The 26,567-nt window shown below is 44.6% G+C and overlaps 1 protein-coding gene across 2 annotated transcripts in view; it reads left to right on the top strand.

Moving 5' to 3' along the window:
• Positions 1-8,805: 8,805 nt before the first annotated feature.
• RPS6KL1 (ribosomal protein S6 kinase like 1) overlaps positions 8,806-26,567 on the top strand; it is a 92,880-nt gene continuing 75,118 nt past the window's right edge. The window contains exons 1-3 of one of the 2 annotated variants that reach the window (XM_078659903.1): positions 8,806-9,180; positions 16,266-16,630; positions 23,927-24,051. In XM_078659903.1, coding sequence (XP_078516029.1) covers positions 16,339-16,630; positions 23,927-24,051 — 417 coding nt within the window. In that variant the 5' untranslated portion in view covers positions 8,806-9,180; positions 16,266-16,338. The remainder of the gene's footprint in view (positions 9,181-16,265; positions 16,631-23,926; positions 24,052-26,567) is intronic. The other variant, XR_013600908.1, reaches the window with a different exon arrangement.

The raw sequence follows: 26,567 nt of genomic DNA, 5'->3' as shown, positions 1-26,567 counted from the left end.
CTTAAGGATTCCGTACCACCTTTCTGTGAATTTTATGTTGTTCTTGCATAGTGTGGATTTGAGTGGTATACGCAATCCTCTTGGGATGCGGTAAACGTTATGGTAGCGAATCAAGGTGCTCGTGTGTAGGCGTTGGTTAATCTCTCTTTTGGCTGCATACAATAATTGACGTATGTTGGATTGGACAGATCCTGTGCTGGAGGCAATACACTCGGGTTCCTGTATAGGTGTATAGGTGCGTTCGGTATCCTACCGTGGTGAATTCAAAAGTGTCAGCTTTATTGCTGGTCAAGTTAGCTATGTCAGCGTAAGACATGATTTTTACACAGGTGGGTGCAAACGCGGATGGACAGAAAGAAACTATAGACAGATGGATGAGGTCTGCTGCACTCCGCAGTAATAATGATAGTCTTGAGGGTAATCAATTAAGTTCAATCATTCAGGGTGCTCAGGGTGAACCCCATCTGTCCGGGTGGGGCAGAAAATCAATGTTGCAAGAAGGACCTTACAGGCGTAAGGTGAGAAACCTGAGCACTCCTATATCCTAGATAAATGCAAGTTACACGAAGATATTCGAAAAATTCAAAGTTGTATTCACTTTGTAGTTTGATGTGTATAATTCATCCTTCCAAATCAAAAGTAATCCTTTGGATAAGGATGTCTCAATTTAAACATGGCGTAATACTTCCATGGTCGCAAAAGTTCAATATATTATGGTTGTAAACAACATAAATCAGTATCCCCAATGCATTTCGAGCTGAAGAGCTCTTCTTCAGGAGGTCAATGCGAAATTACTAATCAGGACCCGAGTGAATAAAGAGTAATCAAGAAGGTGGGAAAAACAATGGAATTAACAGCCAGTGATTGCGGATGAAAAAAGTGAACAAGGACGAAGAAGGGGACGTGAGGTTGAAGATTACGATCTGAGGCTGGTGCAAAGGAGCTGTAAATAGTTATCAGTGTACCTGGGAATTCCCGAAATTAGTAGGTGCAGATGAAGAGCCCCGCATATGAGGTAATTATACCATGCGATGCTCAAAAGAAAATCGATGGTGTGGTATGTCCATAATAGACGGAGTTTTGCGAGTAAAATCGCTGAACAGTGCACATTAATAACCCGGTGTTCTGTGTTATAAAAACGTAGCATGCCGGTAAAGTTGACACAAAGTGTAACGCGGTGAGCGCGTGGCTGTAGACGCAGTGAAACAGCGCCGGGTATATCATTTAAAAATATATACGAGTCATGCCGGTAAAGCTTACCTAAAGTGAAACACGGTAGGCGCGTAGATTCAATGGCTGCAAACACCGTGAAACGCCGCCCTGGGAGTGCGAGGGGTGCAGAGGACGAGTCTGGCAGTGGTGTTTTGGTTGGTCTGGAGTTTCTGTAGCAGGGATTTGTTGATTCCTGCATAGAGGGCATTTCCGTAGTCCAGTCTGCTGGTGATGAGGGCGTGGGGGACCGAGGGGGAGGGTCAAAGGACGAGGACCTCTTTCTTCTCCGAGTTCAGTTTTAGGCAGCTGTCGCTCATCCAGGCTGCGACGTCCTTCATTCCTTCTTGGAAGCTGAGTCTGGTGTCTTCGGGGTTCTTAGTGATGGAAAAGATGGGCTGGGTGTCATCGGCGTAGGATACAATGCCGAGCCCATGCTGTCTGACGATGGCGGCGAGGTGGGCCACATAGATGTTGAAGAGCGTGGGGCTGAGCGAAGATCCCTGGGGTACACCGCAGCTGATCTCTGTGGGCTCGGAGAGCAAGGGTGGGAGTCTGATCCATTGGGTTCTGCCGGTGAGGAAAGAGCGGATCCAGTCAAGAGCGAGTTCTTGTATGCTTGTGTGGTGGAGTCTCGTTGCACGAGTGCAGTGAGATACGGTGTCGAAGGCCACGGAGAGGTCTAGCAGGATGAGGGCGTGGTATGTCACTGGTCGAGTAGCATGCGGATTTCGTCGGTGGCGGCGAGTAGGACGGTCTTGGTGCTGTGGTTGCTGCAGAATCTAGATTGGGAAGTCGAGTATGGCGTTATCTTCGATGATGGTGGTTAGTTGTGTGCCGACAAATATTCTGAGACTTTCGCTGTGAAGGGAAGGAGAGAGATGGACTGGTAGTTTTTCAGGTCTGTCGGGTCGGCCAAGGGTTTCTTGAGGAGAGGCTTGACCTCAGCCTGCTTCAAGTCGTCGAGGAAGATGCTGACTTCGAAGGTGGCGTTGATGATGGGGCGGAGTTCGGGCGCGATGGCGCCTCTGTGAAAAATGTGAGGCGGGCAGGGGTCCATGGGGGCTCCTGAGGGGGTGTTTTTCATGGTCGTTGTGGTCTCTTCGGTGGTGACCGGTGTGCAGGTGGTGATGGTGGGCTGGCTGTCATTGCTGGAGGGGAGGGTGGTTTCTGGAGTCTGTTCACTGAAGTTGTCGTAGAGGGCCTTGATCTTTAGGTGGAAGTAGGAGCCGAGTTTGTTGCAGAGGTCATGGGACAATGTGATGTCCGTGGCTTTACTGGGAGGTTTGGTAAACTGCTGGATGATGTTGAAGAATTCCTTTTAGTTGCTGCTGTTGGTGAGGATTTTGTTCCCGTGAGGGTCCTCTTGGTGGTTCTTATAAGTTGGTGGTATTCTGTCATGGCATGCTTGTAGGTGGACTGGTCCTCAGTGGTTTTGCTGTTTCTCCATAGTTTCTCAAGCCGTAGGCATGAGCTTCTACCTTCTTGGACGTCAGTGGAGAACCAGGTGGCCTTCAGAGGGCATTGTCTGTCGGGCGGTGGAGCAGAGCGAGCTTGTCTGCGCAGCTTAAGATCCAGTGGTGTAGTTCCGTGGCTGCGGAGTTGGCGTCGGTCGTGGTGCAGGGTATGTTGAGGACGAGGGTACAGTTGAAGTCCTCTTCTGTGACTTTGCTCCAGTTTCTTTGTGGTGGGCTTGGGGCGGGCTTGCGCGCGGCGGTTGTGCTGATGGAGAAGTGTACGCAGTGGTGGTCTGTCCAGAGGGGCTATGAGTTGTGGCTGAAGTGGATGTTGGTCCCTCCTGCGAAGATGGGGTCGAGGATGTGTCTGGCCTTGTGGGTGGGGGTGGTGACGAGCTGCTTCAGTCCGAGGTTGGAGAGGTTGTTCAGGAGGGCGGTGGAGCCGGGGTCGCTGCAGTTGTCGAGGTGGAAGTTGAGGTCTCTGATGAGTATGTAGTCCATGGAGGCGATGGAGTGGGGTGCGATGAGGTTGGCAATGGTGGTGGTGAAAAGAGCGCAGGGTCCGGGGGAGTCTGTAGGCAAGGGTGCCTCGGAGGGTGGTTCTGGGGCAGGTCCGTATCTGGAAGTGGAGGTGTTCGGTGTTGGAGAGGGTGTAGCTCGTGCTGGAGAGTTGGAGGGAGCTCTAGTGTGCGATGGGGAGTCCTCCTCCTGGGCGGTGGGGGCGGTCTTTCCTCTGGATCTTGCTGCAGTCGGGGATTGCAGTGCCGATGTCGACAGGTGAGGCGGTGTTTGTACAGTAGTCTAATGCACAGTGGCAGTTGTAGTTTACAATCACTTCATTTAATGCTACTGTGTTTACACGCTGGTCATTCGAAATGTTTCTGTAGCTGGTGGTGATGGCGGTTTTAGGTAGTCAATGTGGTAACCCTGTGATCTTAAACATGCCCTGTCTGTACCCATTCAGTCATATTTGGCACTTGGCAATAGTGTATTATATTTGGTGTTTTGCTCTCCACATTCTATGTATTTTGATGTGTACAAAGACCTATGCCTGGTACATCACAGGTGAGGGCGTGCCATCTGTCACAGAATTGTGGTTTAAAGATGTTGTGTGTGGCATGATGACATTTGCAATGCACGTTCCCGAGTGAAAAGTGAATGTTGCAATAAACAATGTCACTCCAGTCATGGTACATATGCCACCTATGTAATTGTCGAATTATATTTTGTAAATGATAGCTACATGCAATGTTAATTTTTTGGGTCTGCTGATGCTCTGTGATGCAGTATTGTGGGATGTACGGTGAAATGTGGCTGCAATGGGAACTGTGCAGTGGAAAAGGACAGAATAATGGGGACTGAACGCCCAGTATACAAATGAAACAATTTTTGTGTCTAGCACTTATGAGCTTATTGGGCAATGTACCTAGGACTATCCACTCCTTCTTTGATATCAACAATGCCTTCAGTATCACACATCAACAATATATTTTCTTCCAAGGAATGGAAGGTGAGGGGTCTGGTAGACCCACCAGCAGTCCCTTGGTAAGTTCTCTTCACTTAGCACGCAAGAAAAGGCCTCTCCGCTGCATGTCATTTTGTCTCTTCTAGTGTCATCCTGTGTATGTTGCCCTGTGTAGACAGCATTCACCCTGTCCACAGCCACCAGACTTATCATCGACCTCCCCAAACTGGCCACTGTCCTCTGCTCTATGAGGCTGTAAAACGCAGCTAAACAATAATGCTTAGTCTTCATTGATCGGTAATTGCAAACACAACAATGATGGACAGAATGTGGATCAATGTCACACATTCACCCCAGTCCAAAGATCTGGGCCCAAATCCATCGTTTTTCCACTCCACACCACCCTGGGTTAGACAATGGCGATATGCAAATCAGCGCTGACCCTGTGCCCCATGGGAACAGTCCAGTCCGAACTACAAAAGCCATGTCCTTCCCAGAACGGAAACAAGCATCCGAGGACCGGACCGGTTTCGAGGTAACACCTCTCATCAGCCCGGCTAGCTTGATTGCAGTGGTGTGGAGTGCCTGGGACTCACGTCTGAGCATCCCCAGTACACTTAGAGCGGTAATTGCAAACACAACAATGATGGACAGAATGTGGATCAATGTCACACATTCACCCCAGTCCAAAGATCTGGGCCCAAATCCATCGTTTTTCCACTCCACACCACCCTGGGTTAGACAATGGCGATATGCAAATCAGCGCTGACCCTGTGCCCCATGGGAACAGTCCAGTCCGAACTACAAAAGCCATGTCCTTCCCAGAACGGAAACAAGCATCCGAGGACTGGCCCGGTTTCGAGGTAACACCTCTCATCAGCCCGGCTAGCTTGATTCCAGTGGTGTGGAGTGCCTGGGACTCACGTCTGAGCATCCCCAGTACACTTAGAGCGGTAATTGCAAACACAACAATGATGGACAGAATGTGGATCAATGTCACACATTCACCCCAGTCCAAAGATCTGGGCCCAAATCCATCGTTTTTCCACTCCACACCACCCTGGGTTAGACAATGGCGATATGCAAATCAGCGCTGACCCTGTGCCCCATGGGAACAGTCCAGTCCGAACTACAAAAGCCATGTCCTTCCCAGAACGGAAACAAGCATCCGAGGACCGGCCCGGTTTCGAGGTAACACCTCTCATCAGCCCGGCTAGCTTGATTCCAGTGGTGTGGAGTGCCTGGGACTCACGTCTGAGCATCCCCAGTACACTTAGAGCGGTAATTGCAAACACAACAATGATGGACAGAATGTGGATCAATGTCACACATTCACCCCAGTCCAAAGATCTGGGCCCAAATCCATAGTTTTTCCACTCCACACCACCCAGGGTTAGACAATGGCGATATGCAAATCAGCGCTGACCCTGTGCCCCATGGGAACAGTCCAGTCCGAACTACAAAAGCCATGTCCTTCCCAGAACGGAAACAAGCATCCGAGGACCGGCCCGGTTTCGAAGTAACACCTCTCATCAGCCCGGCTAGCTTGATTCCAGTGGTGTGGAGTGCCTGGGACTCACGTCTGAGCATCCCCAGTACACTTAGAGCGGTAATTGCAAACACAACAATGATGGACAGAATGTGGATCAATGTCACACATTCACCCCAGTCCAAAGATCTGGGCCCAAATCCATCGTTTTTCCACTCCACACCACCCTGGGTTAGACAATGGCGATATGCAAATCAGCGCTGACCCTGTGCCCCATGGGAACAGTCCAGTCCAAACTACAAAAGCCATGTCCTTCCCAGAACGGAAACAAGCATCCGAGGACCGGCCCGGTTTCGAGGTAACACCTCTCATCAGCCCGGCTAGCTTGATTCCAGTGGTGTGGAGTGCCTGGGACTCACGTCTGAGCATCCCCAGTACACTTAGAGCGGTAATTGCAAACACAACAATGATGGACAGAATGTGGATCAATGTCACACATTCACCCCAGTCCAAAGATCTGGGCCCAAATCCATCGTTTTTCCACTCCACACCACCCTGGGTTAGACAATGGCGATATGCAAATCAGCGCTGACCCTGTGCCCCATGGGAACAGTCCAGTACGAACTACAAAAGCCATGTCCTTCCCAGAACGGAAACAAGCATCCGAGGACCGGCCCGGTTTCGAGGTAACACCTCTCATCAGCCCGGCTAGCTTGATTCCAGTGGTGTGGAGTGCCTGGGACTCACGTCTGAGCATCCCCAGTACACTTAGAGCGGTAATTGCAAACACAACAATGATGGACAGAATGTGGATCAATGTCACACATTCACCCCAGTCCAAAGATCTGGGCCCAAATCCATCGTTTTTCCACTCCACACCACCCTGGGTTAGACAATGGCGATATGCAAATCAGCGCTGACCCTGTGCCCCATGGGAACAGTCCAGTCCGAACTACAAAAGCCATGTCCTTCCCAGAACGGAAACAAGCATCCGAGGACCGGACCGGTTTCGAGGTAACACCTCTCATCAGCCCGGCTAGCTTGATTCCAGTGGTGTGGAGTGCCTGGGACTCACGTCTGAGCATCCCCAGTACACTTAGAGCGGTAATTGCAAATACAACAATGATGGACAGAATGTGGATCAATGTCACACATTCACCCCAGTCCAAAGATCTGGGCCCAAATCCATTGTTTTTCCACTCCACACCACCCTGGGTTAGACAATGGCGATATGCAAATCAGCGCTGACCCTGTGCCCCATGGGAACAGTCCAGTCCGAACTACAAAAGCCATGTCCTTCCCAGAACGGAAACAAGCATCCGAGGACCGGCCCGGTTTCGAGGTAACACCTCTCATCAGCCCGGCTAGCTTGATTCCAGTGGTGTGGAGTGCCTAGAAGAATGGTGATGGATTAAACCCAGATCAGTTGACTGGGGGTGAGTGTTTGATTTGTTCAAACGCTCCGTCCATCATCCCCTTTTGTATCGCTTTGTTCGCCCTAAGTGTGGCAGGGTATGCTCAGACGTGAGTCCCTTGTTCACTTGGCCACTAAATTCAAGATAGCCTGGCTGATGAGGATTATGAATCCGAAACCGGTCCCAGGATGCTTGTTTCCGGTCCAGGGAAGACATGGCTTGGCAGTTCGGGCTGGACTGTTCCCACAAGGCACAGGGTCAGACTGATTTGCATATAGCCATGTCTGAACTGGGGTGGCTGAGTGAACTAAAGAATGGTGATGGATTAAACCCAGATCAGTTGACTGGGGGTGAGTGTTTGATTTGTTCAAACGCTCCGTCCATCATCCCCTTTTGTATCGCTTTGTTCGCCCTAAGTGTGGCAGGGTATGCTCAGACGTGAGTCCCTTGTTCACTTGGCCACTGGATTCAAGATAGCCTGGCTGATGAGGATTATGAATCCGAAACCGGTCCCAGGATGCTTGTTTCCGGTCCAGGGAAGACATGGCTTGGCAGTTCGGGCTGGACTGTTCCCACAAGGCACAGGGTCAGACTGATTTGCATATAGCCATGTCTGAACTGGGGTGGCTGAGTGAACTAAAGAATGGTGATGGATTAAACCCAGATCAGTTGACTGGGGGTGAGTGTTTGATTTGTTCAAACGCTCCGTCCATCATCCCCTTTAGTATTGCTTTGTTCGCCCTAAGTGTGGCAGGGTATGCTCAGACGTGAGTCCCTTGTTCACTTGGCCACTGGATTCAAGATAGCCTGGCTGATGAGGATTATGAATCCGAAACCGGTCCCAGGATGCTTGTTTCCGGTCCAGGGAAGACATGGCTTGGCAGTTCGGGCTGGACTGTTCCCACAAGGCACAGGGTCAGACTGATTTGCATATAGCCATGTCTGAACTGGGGTGGCTGAGTGAACTAAAGAATGGTGATGGATTAATCCCAGATTAGTTGACTGGGGGTGAGTGTTTGATTTGTTCAAACGCTCCGTCCATCATCCCCTTTTGTATCGCTTTAGTCTTCATTGATGACTTTCAGCCGCCAATGATGACTGTAATTTCTGTGGATGATTTGCAGCAGGGATGTGCAAAGTTGTGGTATTTTTTGTGCATTTTCATTAAATTCCATATCCTCCCTACTCGTAGTATAAAGTCTAAAGAGATGACTGCAGAAGACTTGTTCGATCAGATAATATCTGTCGGTGAGACATTGTCTAGAAACCAGTCTCCCATGGACACAAACTATATGAAATTGTGTAAAGCAAAAGTGCAACCACAAAAAAATGCAGATTTCGCCGACACTATTGAATTGGATCCAGACCTATGTGTGAAGTTCGTCCACAATTAAGCTCAAGACCTATTGATTATGCCACGATTCTTATGTATGCTCAATTCATATTAATAATGGTATGCTCAGCCTTCATTGACCTTCAACTTCCATGATGGTGCAGAACCCCCAGTGATGAATCTTGGATGCCACCTCCTATAGAAGGTTCAGCTACCACTGACCTTCATCCTCCCACGAGGATAAGTCTCATTGATGATGATGCTATACTCAGCCCCCTCCCCGCCCACGCCCCTTCATTGGTAAAGATCAGCTCCATTGATGGAGCCAGTGCTGCTTGCACATTGGTGCTTTATTGTGAGCACAAAGAGATGAGCTCATCAGCAGCCAATCAGGTCTTTCCCGAGCGTGTGCTGCAGCCTAGAGCTGTGTGACGGCAGTGTTACGGTAGGAAGGAAGCCTCGCGGGTAGGAAGACCGCACTTTAGGCAGAAGGTGGGGGGAATACTACAGATGGGAGAGGACAAGGAGGGGCCGGAAAACAGGTGAAAATAAGGACTGTACCGGAGGTGGGAGTATTCAGGACTGTAGGGGTTAAGGGTAGCAGGAGAGTGAGTCAGGTTAAGGGCACTGAGCTGCACGTGGGAGGGGACTAAAGGGAAGAGAGGCGTCGTAGAGAGGCGGGTGGGACACTGACAGCGAGTGCGCCTCGAGGGAAGTCAGGGCAGTGGCTCAGCTCGTCTCGCGCGGAGGTGGTGACCCCTGAAACGGAAGTAGTGGCTGCCCGGAAGAGATGCTGCTCTCGCCTTCTGCAGGTATGGGTGATCTAACATTGCTTGATTCTTGGCAGGTCAAGTATGAATCACTGATGTGACCCAGAGTACGCCTCGGTCGTAACGCATATGTCGCAGGCAGAGTACACAAACCTATTGTGCCTAATGTGAAGCGCTCTGACACATTCGGATAAAATCCGCGCTATATAAAATAAAATAATTAAAAAAAAATAAACCGCAACTTCTTGTATACCCTCAGAGCACACAACGATTCAGGCGTGAGGTGCCCAGTGAGAAAAGCCCGAGGACGCACCCAGGAAGAAGGCTCGGGTTCTGTTTTATAGCCACACACAACACACGGTTTTGCAGGAGTGTGCGCTTCAGCGTGGTCTAAATGCAGCCACATACGCGCATTTTAGTGTATCAGTTCTTATATTGATTACCGTGCTGTGTACAGCAGCTGGTTAAAGTGTGTCTGAATGTGACCGCTGTTTGCTTGTGAAACAATGTATACCTTTGTATTGATGTGGTGATTGCGCCAATGTTTGGTTTCTTTTACTCAGTAGTCGGTGGTGTAACTAAAAAATGTATTTCCCGAACTCATAAATTGGGGGTCAAGATGTGGCAGAAAGGGGGTGGAATCACGAGGGGCGGAGTCATGCAATGTAGACTGACAGAACATGTAAAAAAAAATTAAACTCTGCCGAAAATACATTGACAACAAGGACAAACGTGACAGTAAATCTGCTCTGGCTTAATGGGTCACAAACGCTACATGTTAAGAAGGCACGTTTTGTGTGGCCAGCAAATCTCAGGAGATAACAATGATGGTAATATAACTGGTGGTCAATGCAGAAGCTGGAAATAAATGTGTTTAGTGTCAGTTTTGACTCCTAAGATAGCATAGTGGCTAAATAAGTCTCCTGCAAAGCACATTCTGTACATGCAGATTATAGATTTTTATTTTATATAGATAGGTAAGTGGGTTACTGATTTTGACTCGGATATCCTTTCTTTACCACAGACAACCCCAAGCACAGCTTTACGTTTTAAATCCTGAGTTTGTGTTTCCCCCGACCATGCACTCTTAACATATAATACCTACCAGTAAAGATATGTGACTCCTAGACTTTATAATCCCCATTGTTTTATGCAATACATTCTGCATATAGATTTTCACACGTTTGCATTACTGTCAATATATAAAGTGTGTGTGTCGTGTAAAGCGCTCTCATACCAAACATTGAGATGAGTAGCACTTTTGAAGAATAACATTTTAAAAAATGAGTGCTATTTAAATTATTTGTGTAACTACTCACACAGACCTATACATCTGACAGTCTTACATGCATATCGCATATATACAGGGATTGAACAAAGTCAAAGACTTGCCTCCAATGTTTCTCTTAACAGGGCCAGACTGGGATCTGAAATACCCTGGCAAAGAATTTGGTGTTCCCCCGGGGGAAGGGGTGTTGTCCCCGAAAGCTTCGTGCTGCTTTTGTTGCAGGGGAACGATATTGCAGCTACACTGTAAAGCCGACCCCCGGTAACAAAAAAACGTCCCACCAGGGGTCTAAAACTGGCCCTACCCTGGCGGGCCACCGGGGAAACGCCCGGTGCCCTTTTAGGCCAGTCTGGCCCTGAAGTAGGTGGGAAGAGGTAACCAGCTGCGTGTCTTTGGTTATACCCTTTGCATTGACATGTCGGTGATAGTCTCGAGATAGCTCTCGGGCAGGATCATACTCAAACAAAAGGAGAGCTGATGTCCCCTTGAATTCGACCTATGTTTTGGGCCCGCTGGAAGTCAAAATAAGAAAGCCCCTTCACTACATGGATGTTGCTAAACTCAGCATATTTCAGTTGGTCCAGCCTGCCTCCCGGTTCCCACGCAATAAGAGCTACCGGATCTCAGATGCCGACTCTTGCTGGATGAGCGTAATTTCCTCTAGTGACTGTAGTGCAGTTTTAGTGTGACACTAAAATGACTTTTTAGCGCAAAATGACCAGTGGCTTGACACCCAACTCTTGCTAAATATCAACATTAATTGTGTGTCTGACCCTTGCCGTCAACATTTTGTTAAAGAAAGTCAATCCTCAGGTCTCTTGTTTTCTTGACTCGCAGTCTTCTGGATCCTTGCCAGGCTGGCTTTCCTCTCATAAACAGCACTGAGTCCATCCTCGTTTACATCCTTGACGATCTCATGTTGCTCACAGATCAAGGTTGCTCTGTTGACCTAATCCTCATCTGTCTGCAACTCCCTGTATCTTTGTATCCATGAATATTCCACACGTCCTCTCCTCGCATTGAACACGCATCTGCCAGACTCATTTTAAGCCCCCTACATGCACGAACATCTCGCAACATCTGTCCAATTTACCCTAGATACCCATCCCTTCAAGTACTGTTCAAATCTATGCTATATATTGCCCTGAGCTCCACACGTCGGGCCCCATCTTCCTTCAAGGAAAAAGGTTCCTTACTGCCCACGTGGTGGATCTTTCTAGTCTTCTGTTGGACTTCTCACAGTTTCCCAAAGTCTGTCGCTATCGGAAAGGCATCAGCCTTTTCTCCTTTCAGGCAGCTACATTTTGGAACTTGCTCCTCCTCTCCATTCAGCTTACTGACTCCAGTTCAGGATATCTCTAAATACACATCTGTATGTTTGAACCAAACTTATCTGTTTCAGTCTGTATCTCTGTTTATTTGTTCATATTATATTTGTCCTGGCACAGAGAAAAACAAAAGACATAATTTTTTTTATTCCTGTAATGTAATCTTGATACACGAGAACTCATAGCAGAGAAAGGCTGTCACTTTTTCGGCCTCACAAAGACGTGGCTCATCGACAGTTACCATCTTGTCTATCTACTTCTTCCTGACTTTAAACTTCTTCACACAAGCAGAGTTACAAAGATAGGAGGAGGGGCAGCATTAATCTATTCTACAAAACCTATCTGCAAAGTAATGCCTGACTTATCTTACTTGTGGACCTGACTACACGGTGTACGAGTAATCATCACAGCTTCTTATCACAGCTGTGATATATCATCACCCAGATTATGATGCCCTTCTTGGGAGATATCCTTGCCTTACATATTCAGTCCACAATTAGGGAATCCTTCCAGTAGGTAATTTCATCACTTGGGTTGACCGAACAGGCTCCACCAGCTTCAGAGCTCACCAGAAACCTCTGTACCTTAGGTCTCAAGGAAATTGTCAGTCAACCTTCACACTATGCAGGCCACACCCTGGCTTGATATTTGCATTTGCTAATGAAATTACAAGCCCTCTTGTGCAACCACAAATATGACATATCTCACAAATTACAGTCAGTCTGAAAGTTCTTGTGCAGTATTCTCAAGTGGCCACTCAAGGCTTTTCCTCTTCCTGTCAAACAGCATGAAGCATGCCTTCCAGGTCGTCTGTTGCATTCAGTCGGACCTGATGAGCTTGATAGGAGTCAATCACCTTGTGCAGGCAGGCACAGCTCACAACTTCAACATTTTAGTGAGTTTTGTTGCCAGTGTGTGCAGCCAGCATCTGTGTCTGACAGAGTTTCTTTCTTGTGTCTTTTCGAGCCTGCCTAAGACAGTAGACATGTTTAAACAAAAACAAGCGCAACCCTTATGTCCATGTGAACAGGGGTATCAAGTAATCCTTGGAACAGGCGTTCACATATAATACATTTCTTCAGAATAAGTTCTATCACACAACTTTCTTTGTGGAATCAATCTTAAATGGCACCAAATCATGTAAATCGAACAGTGTCATTCAGCTACACTCTGTAAGAACAATGGTAGCAAAGCCAGTATTTTTGTCAGAAACTACAGTTCAGCTGAACCAAATTTTTATTGAACAAAAATTATTTAGATAAACAATATTGAGTGTTTTTTTTTAAAGGACGCAAGGAAAGAGTAAATAGAAAATAGGTAGACCCCAGGTGTGTAATCAAACCGAAATCTCAAAGAAAAAGGTCAAGTAGAAAATAAACATTTAAAGTGTATTGGTTGATTCATTAAAGAGACAGCAATTTTTATTCAGTACAATGAGGATACAGAGAATTAATTATTGTATCACAGTTTAAAGAACATTGTCTGTCTCTGTTAGGTTATTGACGACTTTTCGACCCTTAAAAGGATAGGAGGATCTCATCAGTTAATATTGAAACTGTCGGTTTTAATGTCTTGACTCCAACACATTGATTTGTTCATTCTCTAAAATGACTCCGCATGTAGAATTTGTTGAATATTGGTTACCGTCTCCTAAATTTCTGGTTCTTGACTTTTAGTCCGATTAATCGCTCGTCCATGACAATTTTGGGTTGGGTTTTTGTCAGCTCCTACCATTTTCTGATATATATATATATATATATATATATATATATGAGAGAGAGTTTCTATTTGCTAGCATCATTTGTTTATACGTTAGAAAGTTTGAATGTCCAGCTAATATGCCTGTATTATTTACGATCTGTTATTTTTCACTCATGTCGTATTCCAAATGTTTCACGCGCCACGCCACAATTTTTGCTCTTTTTGTTTTATAGCACTACATTAGCTGAGTTATATCTATCTCAGGTGTCTCTGTTCAACCATGTCCTGAGTTGTTCTCTCTTTCTTTGCTTGCAGTACCATTTTGACTTTTTAGTCTTGAATCTCCACACTATGGTTTTATTCTATTAATTGTGTGATGTCACCATTACCATTTTTCTTATGTCGTTTTCACTTTTTTAGGACTTCCACTCACAGGAGGTGTTTTCTGCGCTATTCACCTCTATGTAGCCAATGCTTCATATGTATATTTTCCATACTGTACCATGTTTTTTTGTTCTACCCCCAGCCCTGAAGAGTCGCGGGTTCACTGCCCGCTTGACGAAACATGTGTCGGCTGGTTGTTTGATGTCATCCTTCCCGAAAGGAAGGTCTAATACATTTCATTTTGAAAGAAACCACTCAATTGTGTCTACCTTGTTTCATTCGCTAGAAATTCTTTTCGCTTATGATGTCAGACATTTATATGTACCTACCATAACGTGTGCACAGGACTTTTGTTGTATTCACTGAGTGGGCCCTTGCCACTCCCTTCATAGGTTATTGGGGTCTCCTCTGACCTTGTAGCACTGTATCGTTGTTGCTTATTACTAGAACCCACCGCTACCAGGCTAGGCGCCATTCTTCCTGTATACGTGAAACCCTACACAGAACCCTCAGTTGTTCAATAATGACCCAATTCAGGTAATTGACCATGTGATCCATGCTTAGATAGTGGTTGGTCATTTTTGTGGTATTGTGCTTGCGTCATAAGTTACTATAATGTTTGCATGTGTGTGTTTTGACCTTCCTGCATGTCATCCATACATACTTAAGTAGGTATGATAATGTAATCATTTATTCTACTAGTGTTGAGTTACAATTCGTGCATTTTGTAAGACCCACAGTTTTTGTAAATACAGTTCCAGTGTCTTCGTTCGTTCTGCCAGATGGCACAATCTACATCTTCCAAAGGGGTAGTGCCCTACTATCTTTGATAAGCCCCACATGCTTGTTAAATACATGTTAGTAGGTTCTTTCTTTGGTCTAGTGTGTATTAACATGTCTTGCGACTCCTTCCCCCCTCTTGTATGAAAACATAGGTTTCTCTAGGGAGAGTTTTCCTGTGTTTAGTAGCCTCCAGTGTTTTATTATCTTTTTGAACAGTCTTTTTGCCCATTTTTTGGAATCTTTTGCTAAAAATGCAATGTTGTTTTAAATTTTTCTCTAAACGAATGAACCTCCACATCTATGGGAGGATGGTTAAGTTAACTTGGCACACCATGAAAGTTTTGTATTATTACATGACTGCCATGTCGAAAGCAACCGATCATTAGCCATTGTGTGTGAAAGCTTCGCCCCAAAATGCACCATTGTGCCCATCTTTACAGTATTTTGGGGAGGGGAGAGGTTTCTCGATGATGCAGCATGCCAGCAGAAGTTCTGGAAGGCTGAAGATGTACACTAAATGTTTCTTGTCTCTTCGGCTGCAAGTTCTTGGAATCAACCAGTCCCAAGAATATTCTTTTCCATTTGTTTGTATTACATATTTAAATTGTTCTGAGTCTGAATTTTTTTTAGTCCAAGACAGTTCTCACTATGTATTAATGAAGGAGCCTCCACTTTCTGTCTTATTTACAGTGTAACCTATTTTGAAATGTTTTAATTAACCTTGAACGCAGTTGTTTACATGTAAAACACACCTACATTTTTGTAGACAATGCATGTATATCTTTGAACATGTTCTATAATTTCCTTACATTTCACTCCATATACAATTATTTTAGGCCAGTGCACGTTCATGCAAGTAGAAAATGGGAAAAACTGTAAAGAAAATAAATTAAATGTCCAAACATCAACTGATTCAGAGGATCTTCATACCCGTTTGAGAGATATTCTTTTTAAATACCTTCCTACACCTCTAAACAAAATGGGCAGGCTCTAGTCTAGGCCTTTTTGAGGAGCAGGTGGGCAGATTCCCTTTGTCTCTGTGTTAGGTGGCCCACGTGAGGCACAGAGGATTGAGAGGAGCTTCTGGCCCCGGACCGCTGACTCCTTTAAACAGTTAATTGAAAATAGACAGTGTGACACTAAGGGTTACCAACCCCACAGAAAAGTGTCAAGATAAAAGTGAAGAGTTAGTGCACTCAAAGACTTTATCACACTGAAGCTCTTCTTAGACATAAATGTATCAGTTGGAAACATCAGCCACAGCCTACTAGGGTACATAGACTTGAACGCAACTTGCAGGGTGCTGGGATTGTCCCCACACCTGTTAGCATAATGTAGTTACCCACTTATGGTTTCCTAAGCTGCTAACTCAAGAGTAGAACCTTTATTGGGGGGATGTAACTAGGGAAGGTGACGGTGTCTTCTTACCTGGTATGAGTGTGAACATCTGTGGCTGGAGAGTGAGGCATACTAGGCATGTGTGTGTTTCCCGAATGGGTGGATGTGCTGTGTTTTCCAGAGAGTGGTAAATGTGTAAATAAACACTCCAGAGTGTAAATTGCTGTAGTAAAAGCCTGTAGGTATGGAGTGACAAAATTATATAAATGCACATTTATATCCAAGAGTTTCTCTTATCTTAATAGGTGAAAAGACCCGTTGGGTGGGCTGCATCATGATGGACGGGCAGGAGGCAGTCCGGAAAAGCCAGAAGCGGAGATGAACCGGAGCTGTATGGAGGGCCATCCTGGCCCAGAGGCTGAGACCTGCTCCAAAGCACTGTCCCAGGCCCGTGTGTACATTGAGCAGATCCGTAGCCGCGTGTCAACCGGTGGCTCCTCTGACATGCAGAGCATGCCGAAAGGCTCAGCTCTGGGTGCCAAGCGGGACTATCTGGTGGACGCTGCCAAGCAGATCCGCTTGGCACTGGAAAGGGATGTCGGCGAGGACTACGAGGCCGCCTTTAACCACTATAAGTACGGAGTGGACCTGCTCTTGGGGGGCATTCAAGGTATGAGGCATGGTGGGTATGGGGTGACCCTGGTCTTCCACTGTAGGGGGAGAGATACCAAGATGGAATCCATGGTACTAAAACTAATGTTTGGGGAGATAGGACCCTGCTGGATGTATTTAGTCAAAGGTGGAGGGCCTTAGGAAGATTGAATTCTTGGGAAGACATTCTAGAACGCACTAGTACCTCCAAGTAAGAAAAGGCTTCCTGAGATCACAAAAACAGTACACATGCATATCCTCCACTGCTTTCCATAAACCATATTAACAGCGGATTTATTTACCAAGGTTTTGGAGTGAAAGACCTCATTCAAAATCATCAATAATGCATTATAAAGTCTGCATAGTTGTAATCTTAATTCGTTTACAGTATCCATTTGTATGCAATGTCCATTAAGCCTAGATATAACATGTTTTTTTAGTTTGTTTAATAAGATTTTATTGAAGTAAAAAGAGAAGGAAATACAAGCATAAAGTATATAAAATGTACATAAAGAATTATCATCATGAAGCAATAGAGAACGTTTTATATAACAAAAAACATTGATGAATCAAATTATATGGTAATGACATGAAATCTTACTATGAAATGAAAGAGGTGATAATAGAGAAGATTATCCTTCGGTAGCACGGAACGGGTTAAATGTTAACCGTGACGACAACTTAAATATTGTTGAATATTTAACTCAAAGCTGTTCCCAATTTTGTTAAACATTAGTGCACTGGAATAACATGCACAGTAATGTACCAGTTTCTTTAGTACAGGACCAACATAAATTGGAATCATTACGGTGAAACTCTACAATTCGCATAGGAGTAATCAATAATTTATTATAAGTAGAAATGAAAGATTGTGCAAAGACTAGAGGCATGGAAGGGTGAAACAGTTTCTTCCAGATTATTATTAATTCAGATATTTAAAAACGTTGCTGCAGATCACTTTCCTAAGTGAGTTCCAAAGCAGATTTAGTTCTATTTTAACTAAATAGTATAGTATGATAACAGATAAGCTAATAGAAGTTATTTGGTGGACTAGATAGGCAGTTGACTGTGGTATTGGATACTGGAAACAAAATCATCGGGTAGATTATATTTCAACTAGAGTGTCATATAAGGTAAAACAAACGCCACCTCAAAGCTGATTAATCCAGAATATTCCTTTTATTATTGCAATATTCCCAGGAGAAAGATGTAGTATTGATTTTTTTTTTAACATTTGTTGTGCCATAGTAATGACTAAAGGATACATTGAGGTTTAGTGTAGTCAGAAAAGAGTGAGTTAGAAACAGTTTTATGTATGAAATTCAGAACTAAACAATTATTCAAATAGTTAACAATGGACATATGGAGAGTATTGTGAAAAGAAAAACTGTTGAGAAAGAGCTTTTCTATACAAACTCATAATAGAGTAAACACTTGGAAGTCTAAAAATAATATATATCGTTCTCCAATAATGAATGAGGTATGATGCAATTTGAAATCAGGGATTCTAACTCCACCTTCTAATTTTAGTTGTTTAAGTTTAGATAACGTTAATACATTTTATTCTTAAGTAACAACCATAATTTTATAGTATCCAGACTACCCCACCATGACAGATGTAAAGTGGACCAAATAGCTGACAGAGCGAGGACTCTATCTTTCAAGGATGAAACATTTAACTCTTTAGTCTTCTTGAGATTTGTAGCAAACCATGTCCCAACATTTTTAATTTGACAGAGAGCCCATACATAGTTAGAAGCTTAAAAACATGTTACTAGTACAAAAACATTTAATGGTTCTACTTTGGTTTTATTTGTTAGATTTGTAACCTGAAACCTTTGAGTATATATTAACCCACTCTAAAAAGTGGAACAGTGAGGAAGAGGGGTTGGACATACCTAATAAAAGATCATTGGCATAAGCAGATAATTTTATTTCCTTAGAATTGCATTTATTGCCAGAAATATTGGAGCAGACGATCAGATTAAGGGCTAGATCCCTGAGCTGACAATAGAACACACAGAAATGCATTCAATAGCAACATCTCAACATAACCCCCAGAGCTACAAAATATTGAAAGACTAGATATTTATGAATTTGAAATGGAGAATATCCATCGAGGTTGGAGACATAGCAGTTAAATACTACTTCAATGTAAGTGGATCCTCATAAGATCTAGTAACGCCTTTGCGCCTGATGTTGCACAAACAAGGATGTATAATATCATATCTTATAATGTCTGAACATAGGACAGAGAGCCAAAAATGATTTCTTTTTGCAATTGGTTGCAGTAGACAAATCTTGAGAAATATAAATATTGTGGCAAGGCCAAGACAACTTTTTCTTTTCCTTGACAGACTTGATAACAGGAAGGAAATCAGTGTATTCAACAAAAAGAAGGATAATTACACAAAGCTTTGATTGAGCAGATGATTGTTTGACAAGTCAATGTGTTCACTGCAAGTTAAATGGTGGTGACTGTGAAAAATACTAAGCAGATTTAAAAGAAATTTTTGGAGGAAGGTTATGATGTGCTCGCCTTCAACATCCTTCAGCGCACTAAGGGGCAGATTACGGCTGTCCCAAGATCGGCATACCAGCGCTAGCGGTCCGACCGCTGCCTCCTCGTCGATCCGACTGCCTGATTACGTGGTAGGCAGTTAGACTGCCACAAGCCTGGTGCTAGACTTCCGCCACTGCCAGGATCCCGGAACCCGGCGGGGCAGAAAGAGACAGGGAATGGAGACAGTGCCGATGCCGGCATTGCCGTGCCTCTGCTGACCTGCCTTTCTACCGACCTTTTCATTGCGAAGACCCCATCATGAAAAGGTCAGTGGAAAAGCGGGTAAGGGTCCCCAGACAGGGCAAATGTCCCCATGCAAGGACATTCATGAGGGCACAACATGTTGTGCCCCCTTTGCATGCACTATCATGCGTGCACTGTGGGCCATGTACGACATGGTGCACAGTGCACCAACGTGCAAGCGGCGTGGCCATGGCATAGGCTTCAGGCTCTTTCTGTGAGCCAAAGCATGCCACTGCCATGGCACTGCTGAGACAACACCGGCAGCCCAGCATTTTTCTTAGAATACGGCATTCAAGAAGTAATTGGGCTGGGTGGCGTTTTCCTGACTACCGCAACGGTGGTGCTGTGGTCGGACCTTCTAACTCGTAATCTGCCCCTTAGTGTAGAATATTTCTCCAATTTTTATTCCCCAAAGCTTTAACATAATTTTGAAGTTGCAAGATTTTTTGTTCAATTTAGAAACTTTAGGTGAAAGGTTTTGAACATCATTAACTTGCTGCTCTATTTCCGTTATTCTATGCTCCATATGAACCCATCGATCCTCAATTGGTTGCAGTTTAGCGTTGGTAGCTTTCATGAAAGGTTGTATTGCTAGTATTATGTCATGGATCTTATAGAGAACAAGATTATTAGATGCAGCAATAGAAGCAGGATTCTTTTTATTGTCTTTTCTGCTTTGCATGATATGTTAAAGATTAGGGTTTACTAATAATCTGTAAATCCGATATTTTCCCAGTATCAGTTTTGAAACTTTCAATAATAGTTTGGAACTTTCCATAAGCAACCTTTAATAAGTATGGCAAAGTGCTAGCAGTACAAGCATATTACAATAGCACTCCATAGATGTGTTGTGCAAAAGATATTAACCCCCAAAATTTGTAGAACATGAAATTTCTCCAGCAAACATATAATCCAATAGAAGAATACATTATAGGTAAATACTTCATTCAAGTTAATATTAAATATTCATCATATTATAAAAATGAGAAGCTCACAAAATGGCGGACCAGTAGGAGAAAGAAAAACTGACCTCGACGTTGTTTCAGGGATGTAAGCAGTAAAAAGCTTTCAAATAGAAAGATAATTTTAGAATATATATATTGTACCTAATTTTAAGAGCTGTTATGGATAAAATTATTGCCTATGCTCAGCATTACAGAAAAAGCAAAATGGTGGCTGACTGACATTTGTATGAAAGTGTGACGGTCATAAAACACTTCTTTAGGCTAAAGTAAGAAACCTAAAACGTGAACCCTCATGCACTGCACACCTCGGTGACCTAGAGACTATAAAAATAAAATCTCCAGGAAGAGAAAATAGATCGTAAGATTCTGTGAAGCGCACGAGCACTCCAGGAGCTCACAGAAGTGCAGCCATCTTGAATGTCGCCTGAAGACTGCACCCAGTTACAACATATCTAATAGATGATAAAATATGACAAAAAAAACAAGATGTCTTTTTAGAACCCTGCAACGTTTCGCATTAAAAGCTCCAATATGTATCTTGGAATGGCATCCTAGTGTGAGCTATTACTTGGAATGGGAGAGGCCTATCTTACCCTCTCCGAGACAAAGATGAGTCTGACACAGAAAGAGGCAACCGAAGGAAAAGACTAACAGATGCATGGATGGTCAGGGCTGTGCACAGATTACATAAGACCTTTCAACTATAAAATTATCTGCACACACTTCTGTTTTTCCCAAAATGCAGTGAAATGGAAAATGGCGTTTGGCCAGTAGGAAAAATCAGAACACGTTACAAAATGTTAGACAACGACTTCTAAATAACCACTAGAAACAAAGGCGAATGGAAGTACCCTGGGAGTTTAAAGTCACATTCTACTACAGGCGCAATGTGAGGAGTAAAGAAGATTAAAATGAAGCGTGGAAGTTAAGGGAAGAGCCTGGTGAAAACACAAACCCCTCCCACTTTATCCCTGTTTAATCTGAAAACCTGTGCTGTTTGGGGTTCTTGGCTTGAATTGGACACACATCCCTGTGTGGGATCCCGAAGTATGTTGGGATTGTAGCTAAGGTGGTTTGGAGAGACACATGGTGATACTCCCTCCACCCCTCACATTAATGTTTTTTTACTAAGTCAGGGAATGGTTGTATGAAAATGGTCCCCGCACACGCTCACTCATTTACCTATTTCACTGGTATTCCCGTATTTTGAGTTTTAGGGGAGGGTAATATGGAGGGTCAAAGAATGGACACCCCTGCCACCAACTTTATTTGGTGCCTTTTTTTATTCCGAGGTTATAAATGGTGGTATAGGGATTATGAATGGTCCCCCCACACACACATCTCAATGGGACACCTGTATTCTGACACATTCACTCTGGGATTCAGGAAAGGATGGTATTTGAGGGTTAAAGGATGGTACAGCCTGCCCCCATCTTTAGTCGGTGATTTGATTATCCTGGGGTTTTATAAATGGTGGGGTATGCATTATGAATGATACCCCACACACAAACATACATTTCTCAGGGGCACCTGCATTCTGGGATTCTGGCAAAGATGGGATGGAGGGGTCGGAGCACGGTGTCTTTATTTATTCTAGGGGTTTGTAAATAGTGGTGACGTCCCCACATGCATATGTCGATGGGCACCTGTATTCTGGGATTCACATGAGGGTGGTATGGAGGGTCAGTGGATGGCACACCTTGCCCCATATTAATGTGGTGCATTTGTTTATTCTGGGGTTCATAAAGGGCGGTACAGGGATTATAAAACATGCCCCACTCATACACACATCTCTATGGGGCACCTGTATTCTGGGATTTTGGCAAGGATGGTATGGAGGGTCCAAGAATCGTACAGCCCGCGCTCCCGTCTTTATGTTGTGCCCTTGTTTATTTTAGGCATTTGTAAGTGGTGGTATAGAATTATAAATGCCTGACGGATATATCTTTCTCTTGCTGCTGCCCCTGAATTCTGGGATGTCAGGGACGGGTAAAGGAGGGTACAGACTGTCGCCCATCTTTAAGCAACGCCCTTATTAATCATTGTGTTTTGTAAATGGTGGGTTGATGGATTACAAATGGTGCCCCCACACACACACAAATATCTCCTCGGGCACCTATGTTCTGCGATTCTAGCAAGGATTGTATGAAGGGTCAAAGGATCGTACATCCCGCGCTCTCATCTTTATTGTGCCCTTGTTTATTTGAGGCATTTGTAAATAGTGGTATAGAATTATGAATGCCTGACGCATATTCTCTTCTCTTGCTGCTGCCCCTGAATTCTGGGATTCAGGGGAGTGTAAAGGATGGTACAGACTGTCCCCCATCTTTATGCAACGCCCTTATTTATAATTGTGTTTTGTCAATGGTGGTGGAGAGATTACAAATGGTTCCCCCCCCCCCCCCCCACACACACACACACACATATATCTACTGGGGCACCTAAATTCTGAAATTCTGGAAAGGATTGTATGAAGGATAAAAGGGATGGTCCCGCCCCATCCATTGCTCTCTGGTGCCCTTGTTTATTCTGGGGTTCTGGTGAGGGTGTTACTGGGATGATGGAATGCAAAAACCCTTCCCATGATTTGCAGGGCTTCAGTTTATTATAGGGTTCTGGGAAGAGTTGTGTGTCGGCCAGCGCATATAACTCCATGCCTCATCTTTCACCTGGCGCCTATTTATTCTTGGATACTGGCGAGAGGGTCACCTGGACGTAGAGTGGTACTCCTGCAGGCCCGGAACACGTAGACTTCTCTCTCTGGTTCCACTGTATTCTGGGCTTGTGGGGATATGTGTGAAGGGGATTTGATGGAATGTTCCTCTGGTGCGCCTGTTTGCTTTGCGCTCTGGGAAAGGGGAATGTGCTGCAAGATGCTGGGAAGCCCTCGGGCAGCCATGCACTATACAGATCCCCAAAACATAAACAGATGTTACATCTCCATATACCCTTATACATCACTGCTTTCTGTACATCCTGGATGGTGGAGAAGGGTGGTGTAACTCTTTCTAAAAAAAGATTTTGGGGGCTGTTAGACGTGATCCTTTCTGCCCATAGTGTCAGTAGAAACCCCTCTTTTTTCTTGGCCGTAAGTTTGCAGCATTGCAGCACCGATTTGCCCCTGTTTTATGAAGTATGGCACCGTACACTTGTGTGTCTGTCCACTATTTATTCATGAAGTTTTACATAGGGTGGTGTGGAGGTGTCGAATGGTAAAGTCCTCTTCTCTTCCTGCTAATCTGCTTTCATTCTGGGTTTTTGGTTGCTATTGAGAGTGTGGCGGGACCCGCCCATCTCTCCTGCCTGTCCTGCATCCTTGTAGTGATAGAGTTGGAGGCACGTAGAGGTTGGTGGCCCTCATATCTTCATGCTGCACTGTTTTCAGTCTGACTCTCTTAAAAGGGTCAATCTTTATTGATGGGTGGTAGCACCCAGATCTGTGGTTTATTTATTTATTTTGTGTTACTAAGCACTGTCTAAGGGGGTATGGGGATGCAGACTGTTTGACTGTCCATACACCATTCTGTGACTCTTCATTTGACAGTTGAATCGAACAAGGAGCGTCGTGAGGCGGTCAAAAGGAAAGTAGCGCAGTACTTAAAAAGAGCTGAAGAAATCTTCAATTCTCACCTGCAACGGGCTTTGGGGAATGGACTCTCGATTACAGAGGTAAGGCCACCTGGGTAAATCGGCACTGTCAGAGGGCTGAAGAGGCCTCTTGGGAGAATGGGGTGATGGAAGGGTGGGGGTATATCAGTGAAAACAATGGAGTTGTCAAGGACTCTAGGAGGAAAGGTAACTTGAGAAGGGATCTTTCAAACATCTCTTGATCGAGAGGTAGAGTACACTGCAAAGGATTCTGGGAAATAAAGTAGCAGGGCTGCAAAATCTGCCTGGAAATACATCAGTGGGAACAAGGACAGTCTCGAGGCCTTGGGGAACAAAACTGACTGCAAATAAAAATCAGCTGAAATAAAGTATACTAAAGTACTCTCTGAAACGAGTAAGTTTTCAGCTTGTCTCCGTTTTCTTTTAGATTTTGACTTCCATACACCTGCACGTTGCGTATGAGGGACTTCCATCAATGCAGTCAGGTGGAGCTTTCTAACGCTTAGTTCCTTCGGAATGGAGTTTTTTATGGCGTTTTTTAAATATCTTTATTTTGCATTTTTTCATAAAACAAACATGAATACAAATATTGTGTTTTACAAACCATTGTCCCGCTCTCTGGACCAGCTCACATGGCCTGATTTGCAAAATACTGTTCTCAAATAGGCCCTTCCATTCACCGTGAGTAATCTCAGCAGTACACACGTTTAGCATAGAATGTGTGTACCTTTGATAGTGTCTTTTGTGGTATCGTTGCAGATAATTCTGGCATCACATCTGCCCATATCAAGTCTTCCACCACCTTTTCATGCTTCCTGGGTCTTTTAACGTGATTTTCCCATGCTAATGCCCACTCTGTTGTGTCACTACTCCACAAACTTACGTTGGCGGTTTTAGTGCTCTTTTGAATATAAAATAGAAATTGTAATTGACACAGGAGTAGCTACATTCTTTGTGGAGTGCTAGTACATTTGTTGCCCAGAGTTGAGAAGGTTCCAAAGGAAAATCACCTTCAATGTGGACAGACATCCATATTCTTGTGGGCGGACAATTCTTTAGTGTTCCTTTCTTGCATAGTGTTTCTATTTGAAGCCTCAGGGAGATTTCCCTATCTCTGCCTTGATACCACAGTTAGAATGCATGGCACAGTCTGTAATCTTGGAATTGTACTCCATTGTAATCCTAGTGATTAGTGTAAGGAAATGCCTCTTTTTGAATGGCTGCCTCCATGTTTTTGGACTGATGCTGCTGGCTTTTTGACTCAGAGTGGATTGAGGCCTGCTAACCAGACCTCAGTGCCAGTGCCCTAACCCCAAATGTGTATTTATCTATTTATAAAACATTGGCTGTACGCAACTGGCGTAGGTTAACTTAACTGTAAGGCCCTGATGTATGGTGCCCTGGATATTCAGGGCATGTTAAGTTGGAGAGCCACCCCGGGGATTTGCAGCACCGGTTGTTCCACCTTGGGTGTGAAACATGTAAAAAGAGTCTTTCAGCCTGCCATTGCAGGCTTGAAGAGCAGTTTTAAACTGCTAGTCCGACTGCCTTTGAAAGCTATGACAAAGCCAATCCTCCCTCTTTCTGAAAAATGTGTAAGTCACCCCATGGCAGGCCTACCAATCCCTAAGGCAGGGTGCAACATATTTCGCAGGCAGAACATGTATTTTATATGTTCTAACAGTAAAAACGTGAAACTGTAGTTTTTACTATGGAAGCACTTGGTCGCCCTACGGGCGAGTACAGGGTTACACCCTTACCCCTCAGCTGTGCTAACTCCTGAATGGTGTGACAAAATTGGTGTGACCAAAGTTGGTAAAAATAGTGACAAAGAATATGAGCCAGACGATGGAGCGAGCAAATGTCACTGAAAAAAGAGCTATGATGCGGCCAGCACAGGCCACGTCATAGCGCTTTTTTGTGTTGGGTGAGACAGGACAATAAACTCAACATGGGGGGCTAAAATACACTGCATCGGCTCAACAGCCTGTGATTCTGGGCTTTCAGTGACTTCAAGACATGCTGAGCTGCAGATGTGCTGCTAGACATGGCTAACAGACATTCACATTAAAAGGCCAATAGCTCGGGCCATTCCGAGCCCTATTGACTTTGCCAATGTTTGTTTTCTGTGCTTACTTGCAGGTTGTCTCAGATCCGTGAGCTACTCCATGTCTAGCAGCAGGGCTTTTGCCGAGTATGAAATGTTACATACGTTTAAAAGTTCAACAGCTTAACATCAAAATTCAAGTATGACTGTTCGCTTCTCTGCCAACTACCAATCACAGTCTTCAGAACTAGAGTATATACCCAGCTCCTTTAGCTCCAAAGCATTAAAGACTTGAAGAAATGGCTTAACCAATCCTTGGCCTGCACCCTTCTTTAGACCTGTCTGCCTGTGCGGGGGTTCTGTTTTTCTTATGACTGACGTGGACTCCTTTGAGCAGTTAACCCACAAAAGTAAAAGTTGTTGGCTTTTCTTGTTCCTTGGTCTTGCTGTCTTTTGGTCAGCAATAGATTATTGATGATGGATCCGTGACATGCACTCCTAACCCTAGACGTCATCGATGTCAATTAAG

Source organism: Lissotriton helveticus, chromosome 9, assembly GCF_964261635.1.
Source record: "Lissotriton helveticus chromosome 9, aLisHel1.1, whole genome shotgun sequence".
NCBI classification, from domain to species: Eukaryota; Metazoa; Chordata; class Amphibia; order Caudata; family Salamandridae; genus Lissotriton; species Lissotriton helveticus.
Note: the sequence above shows the minus strand (reverse complement) of the source record. Positions and strands in the feature narration are given on the sequence as shown.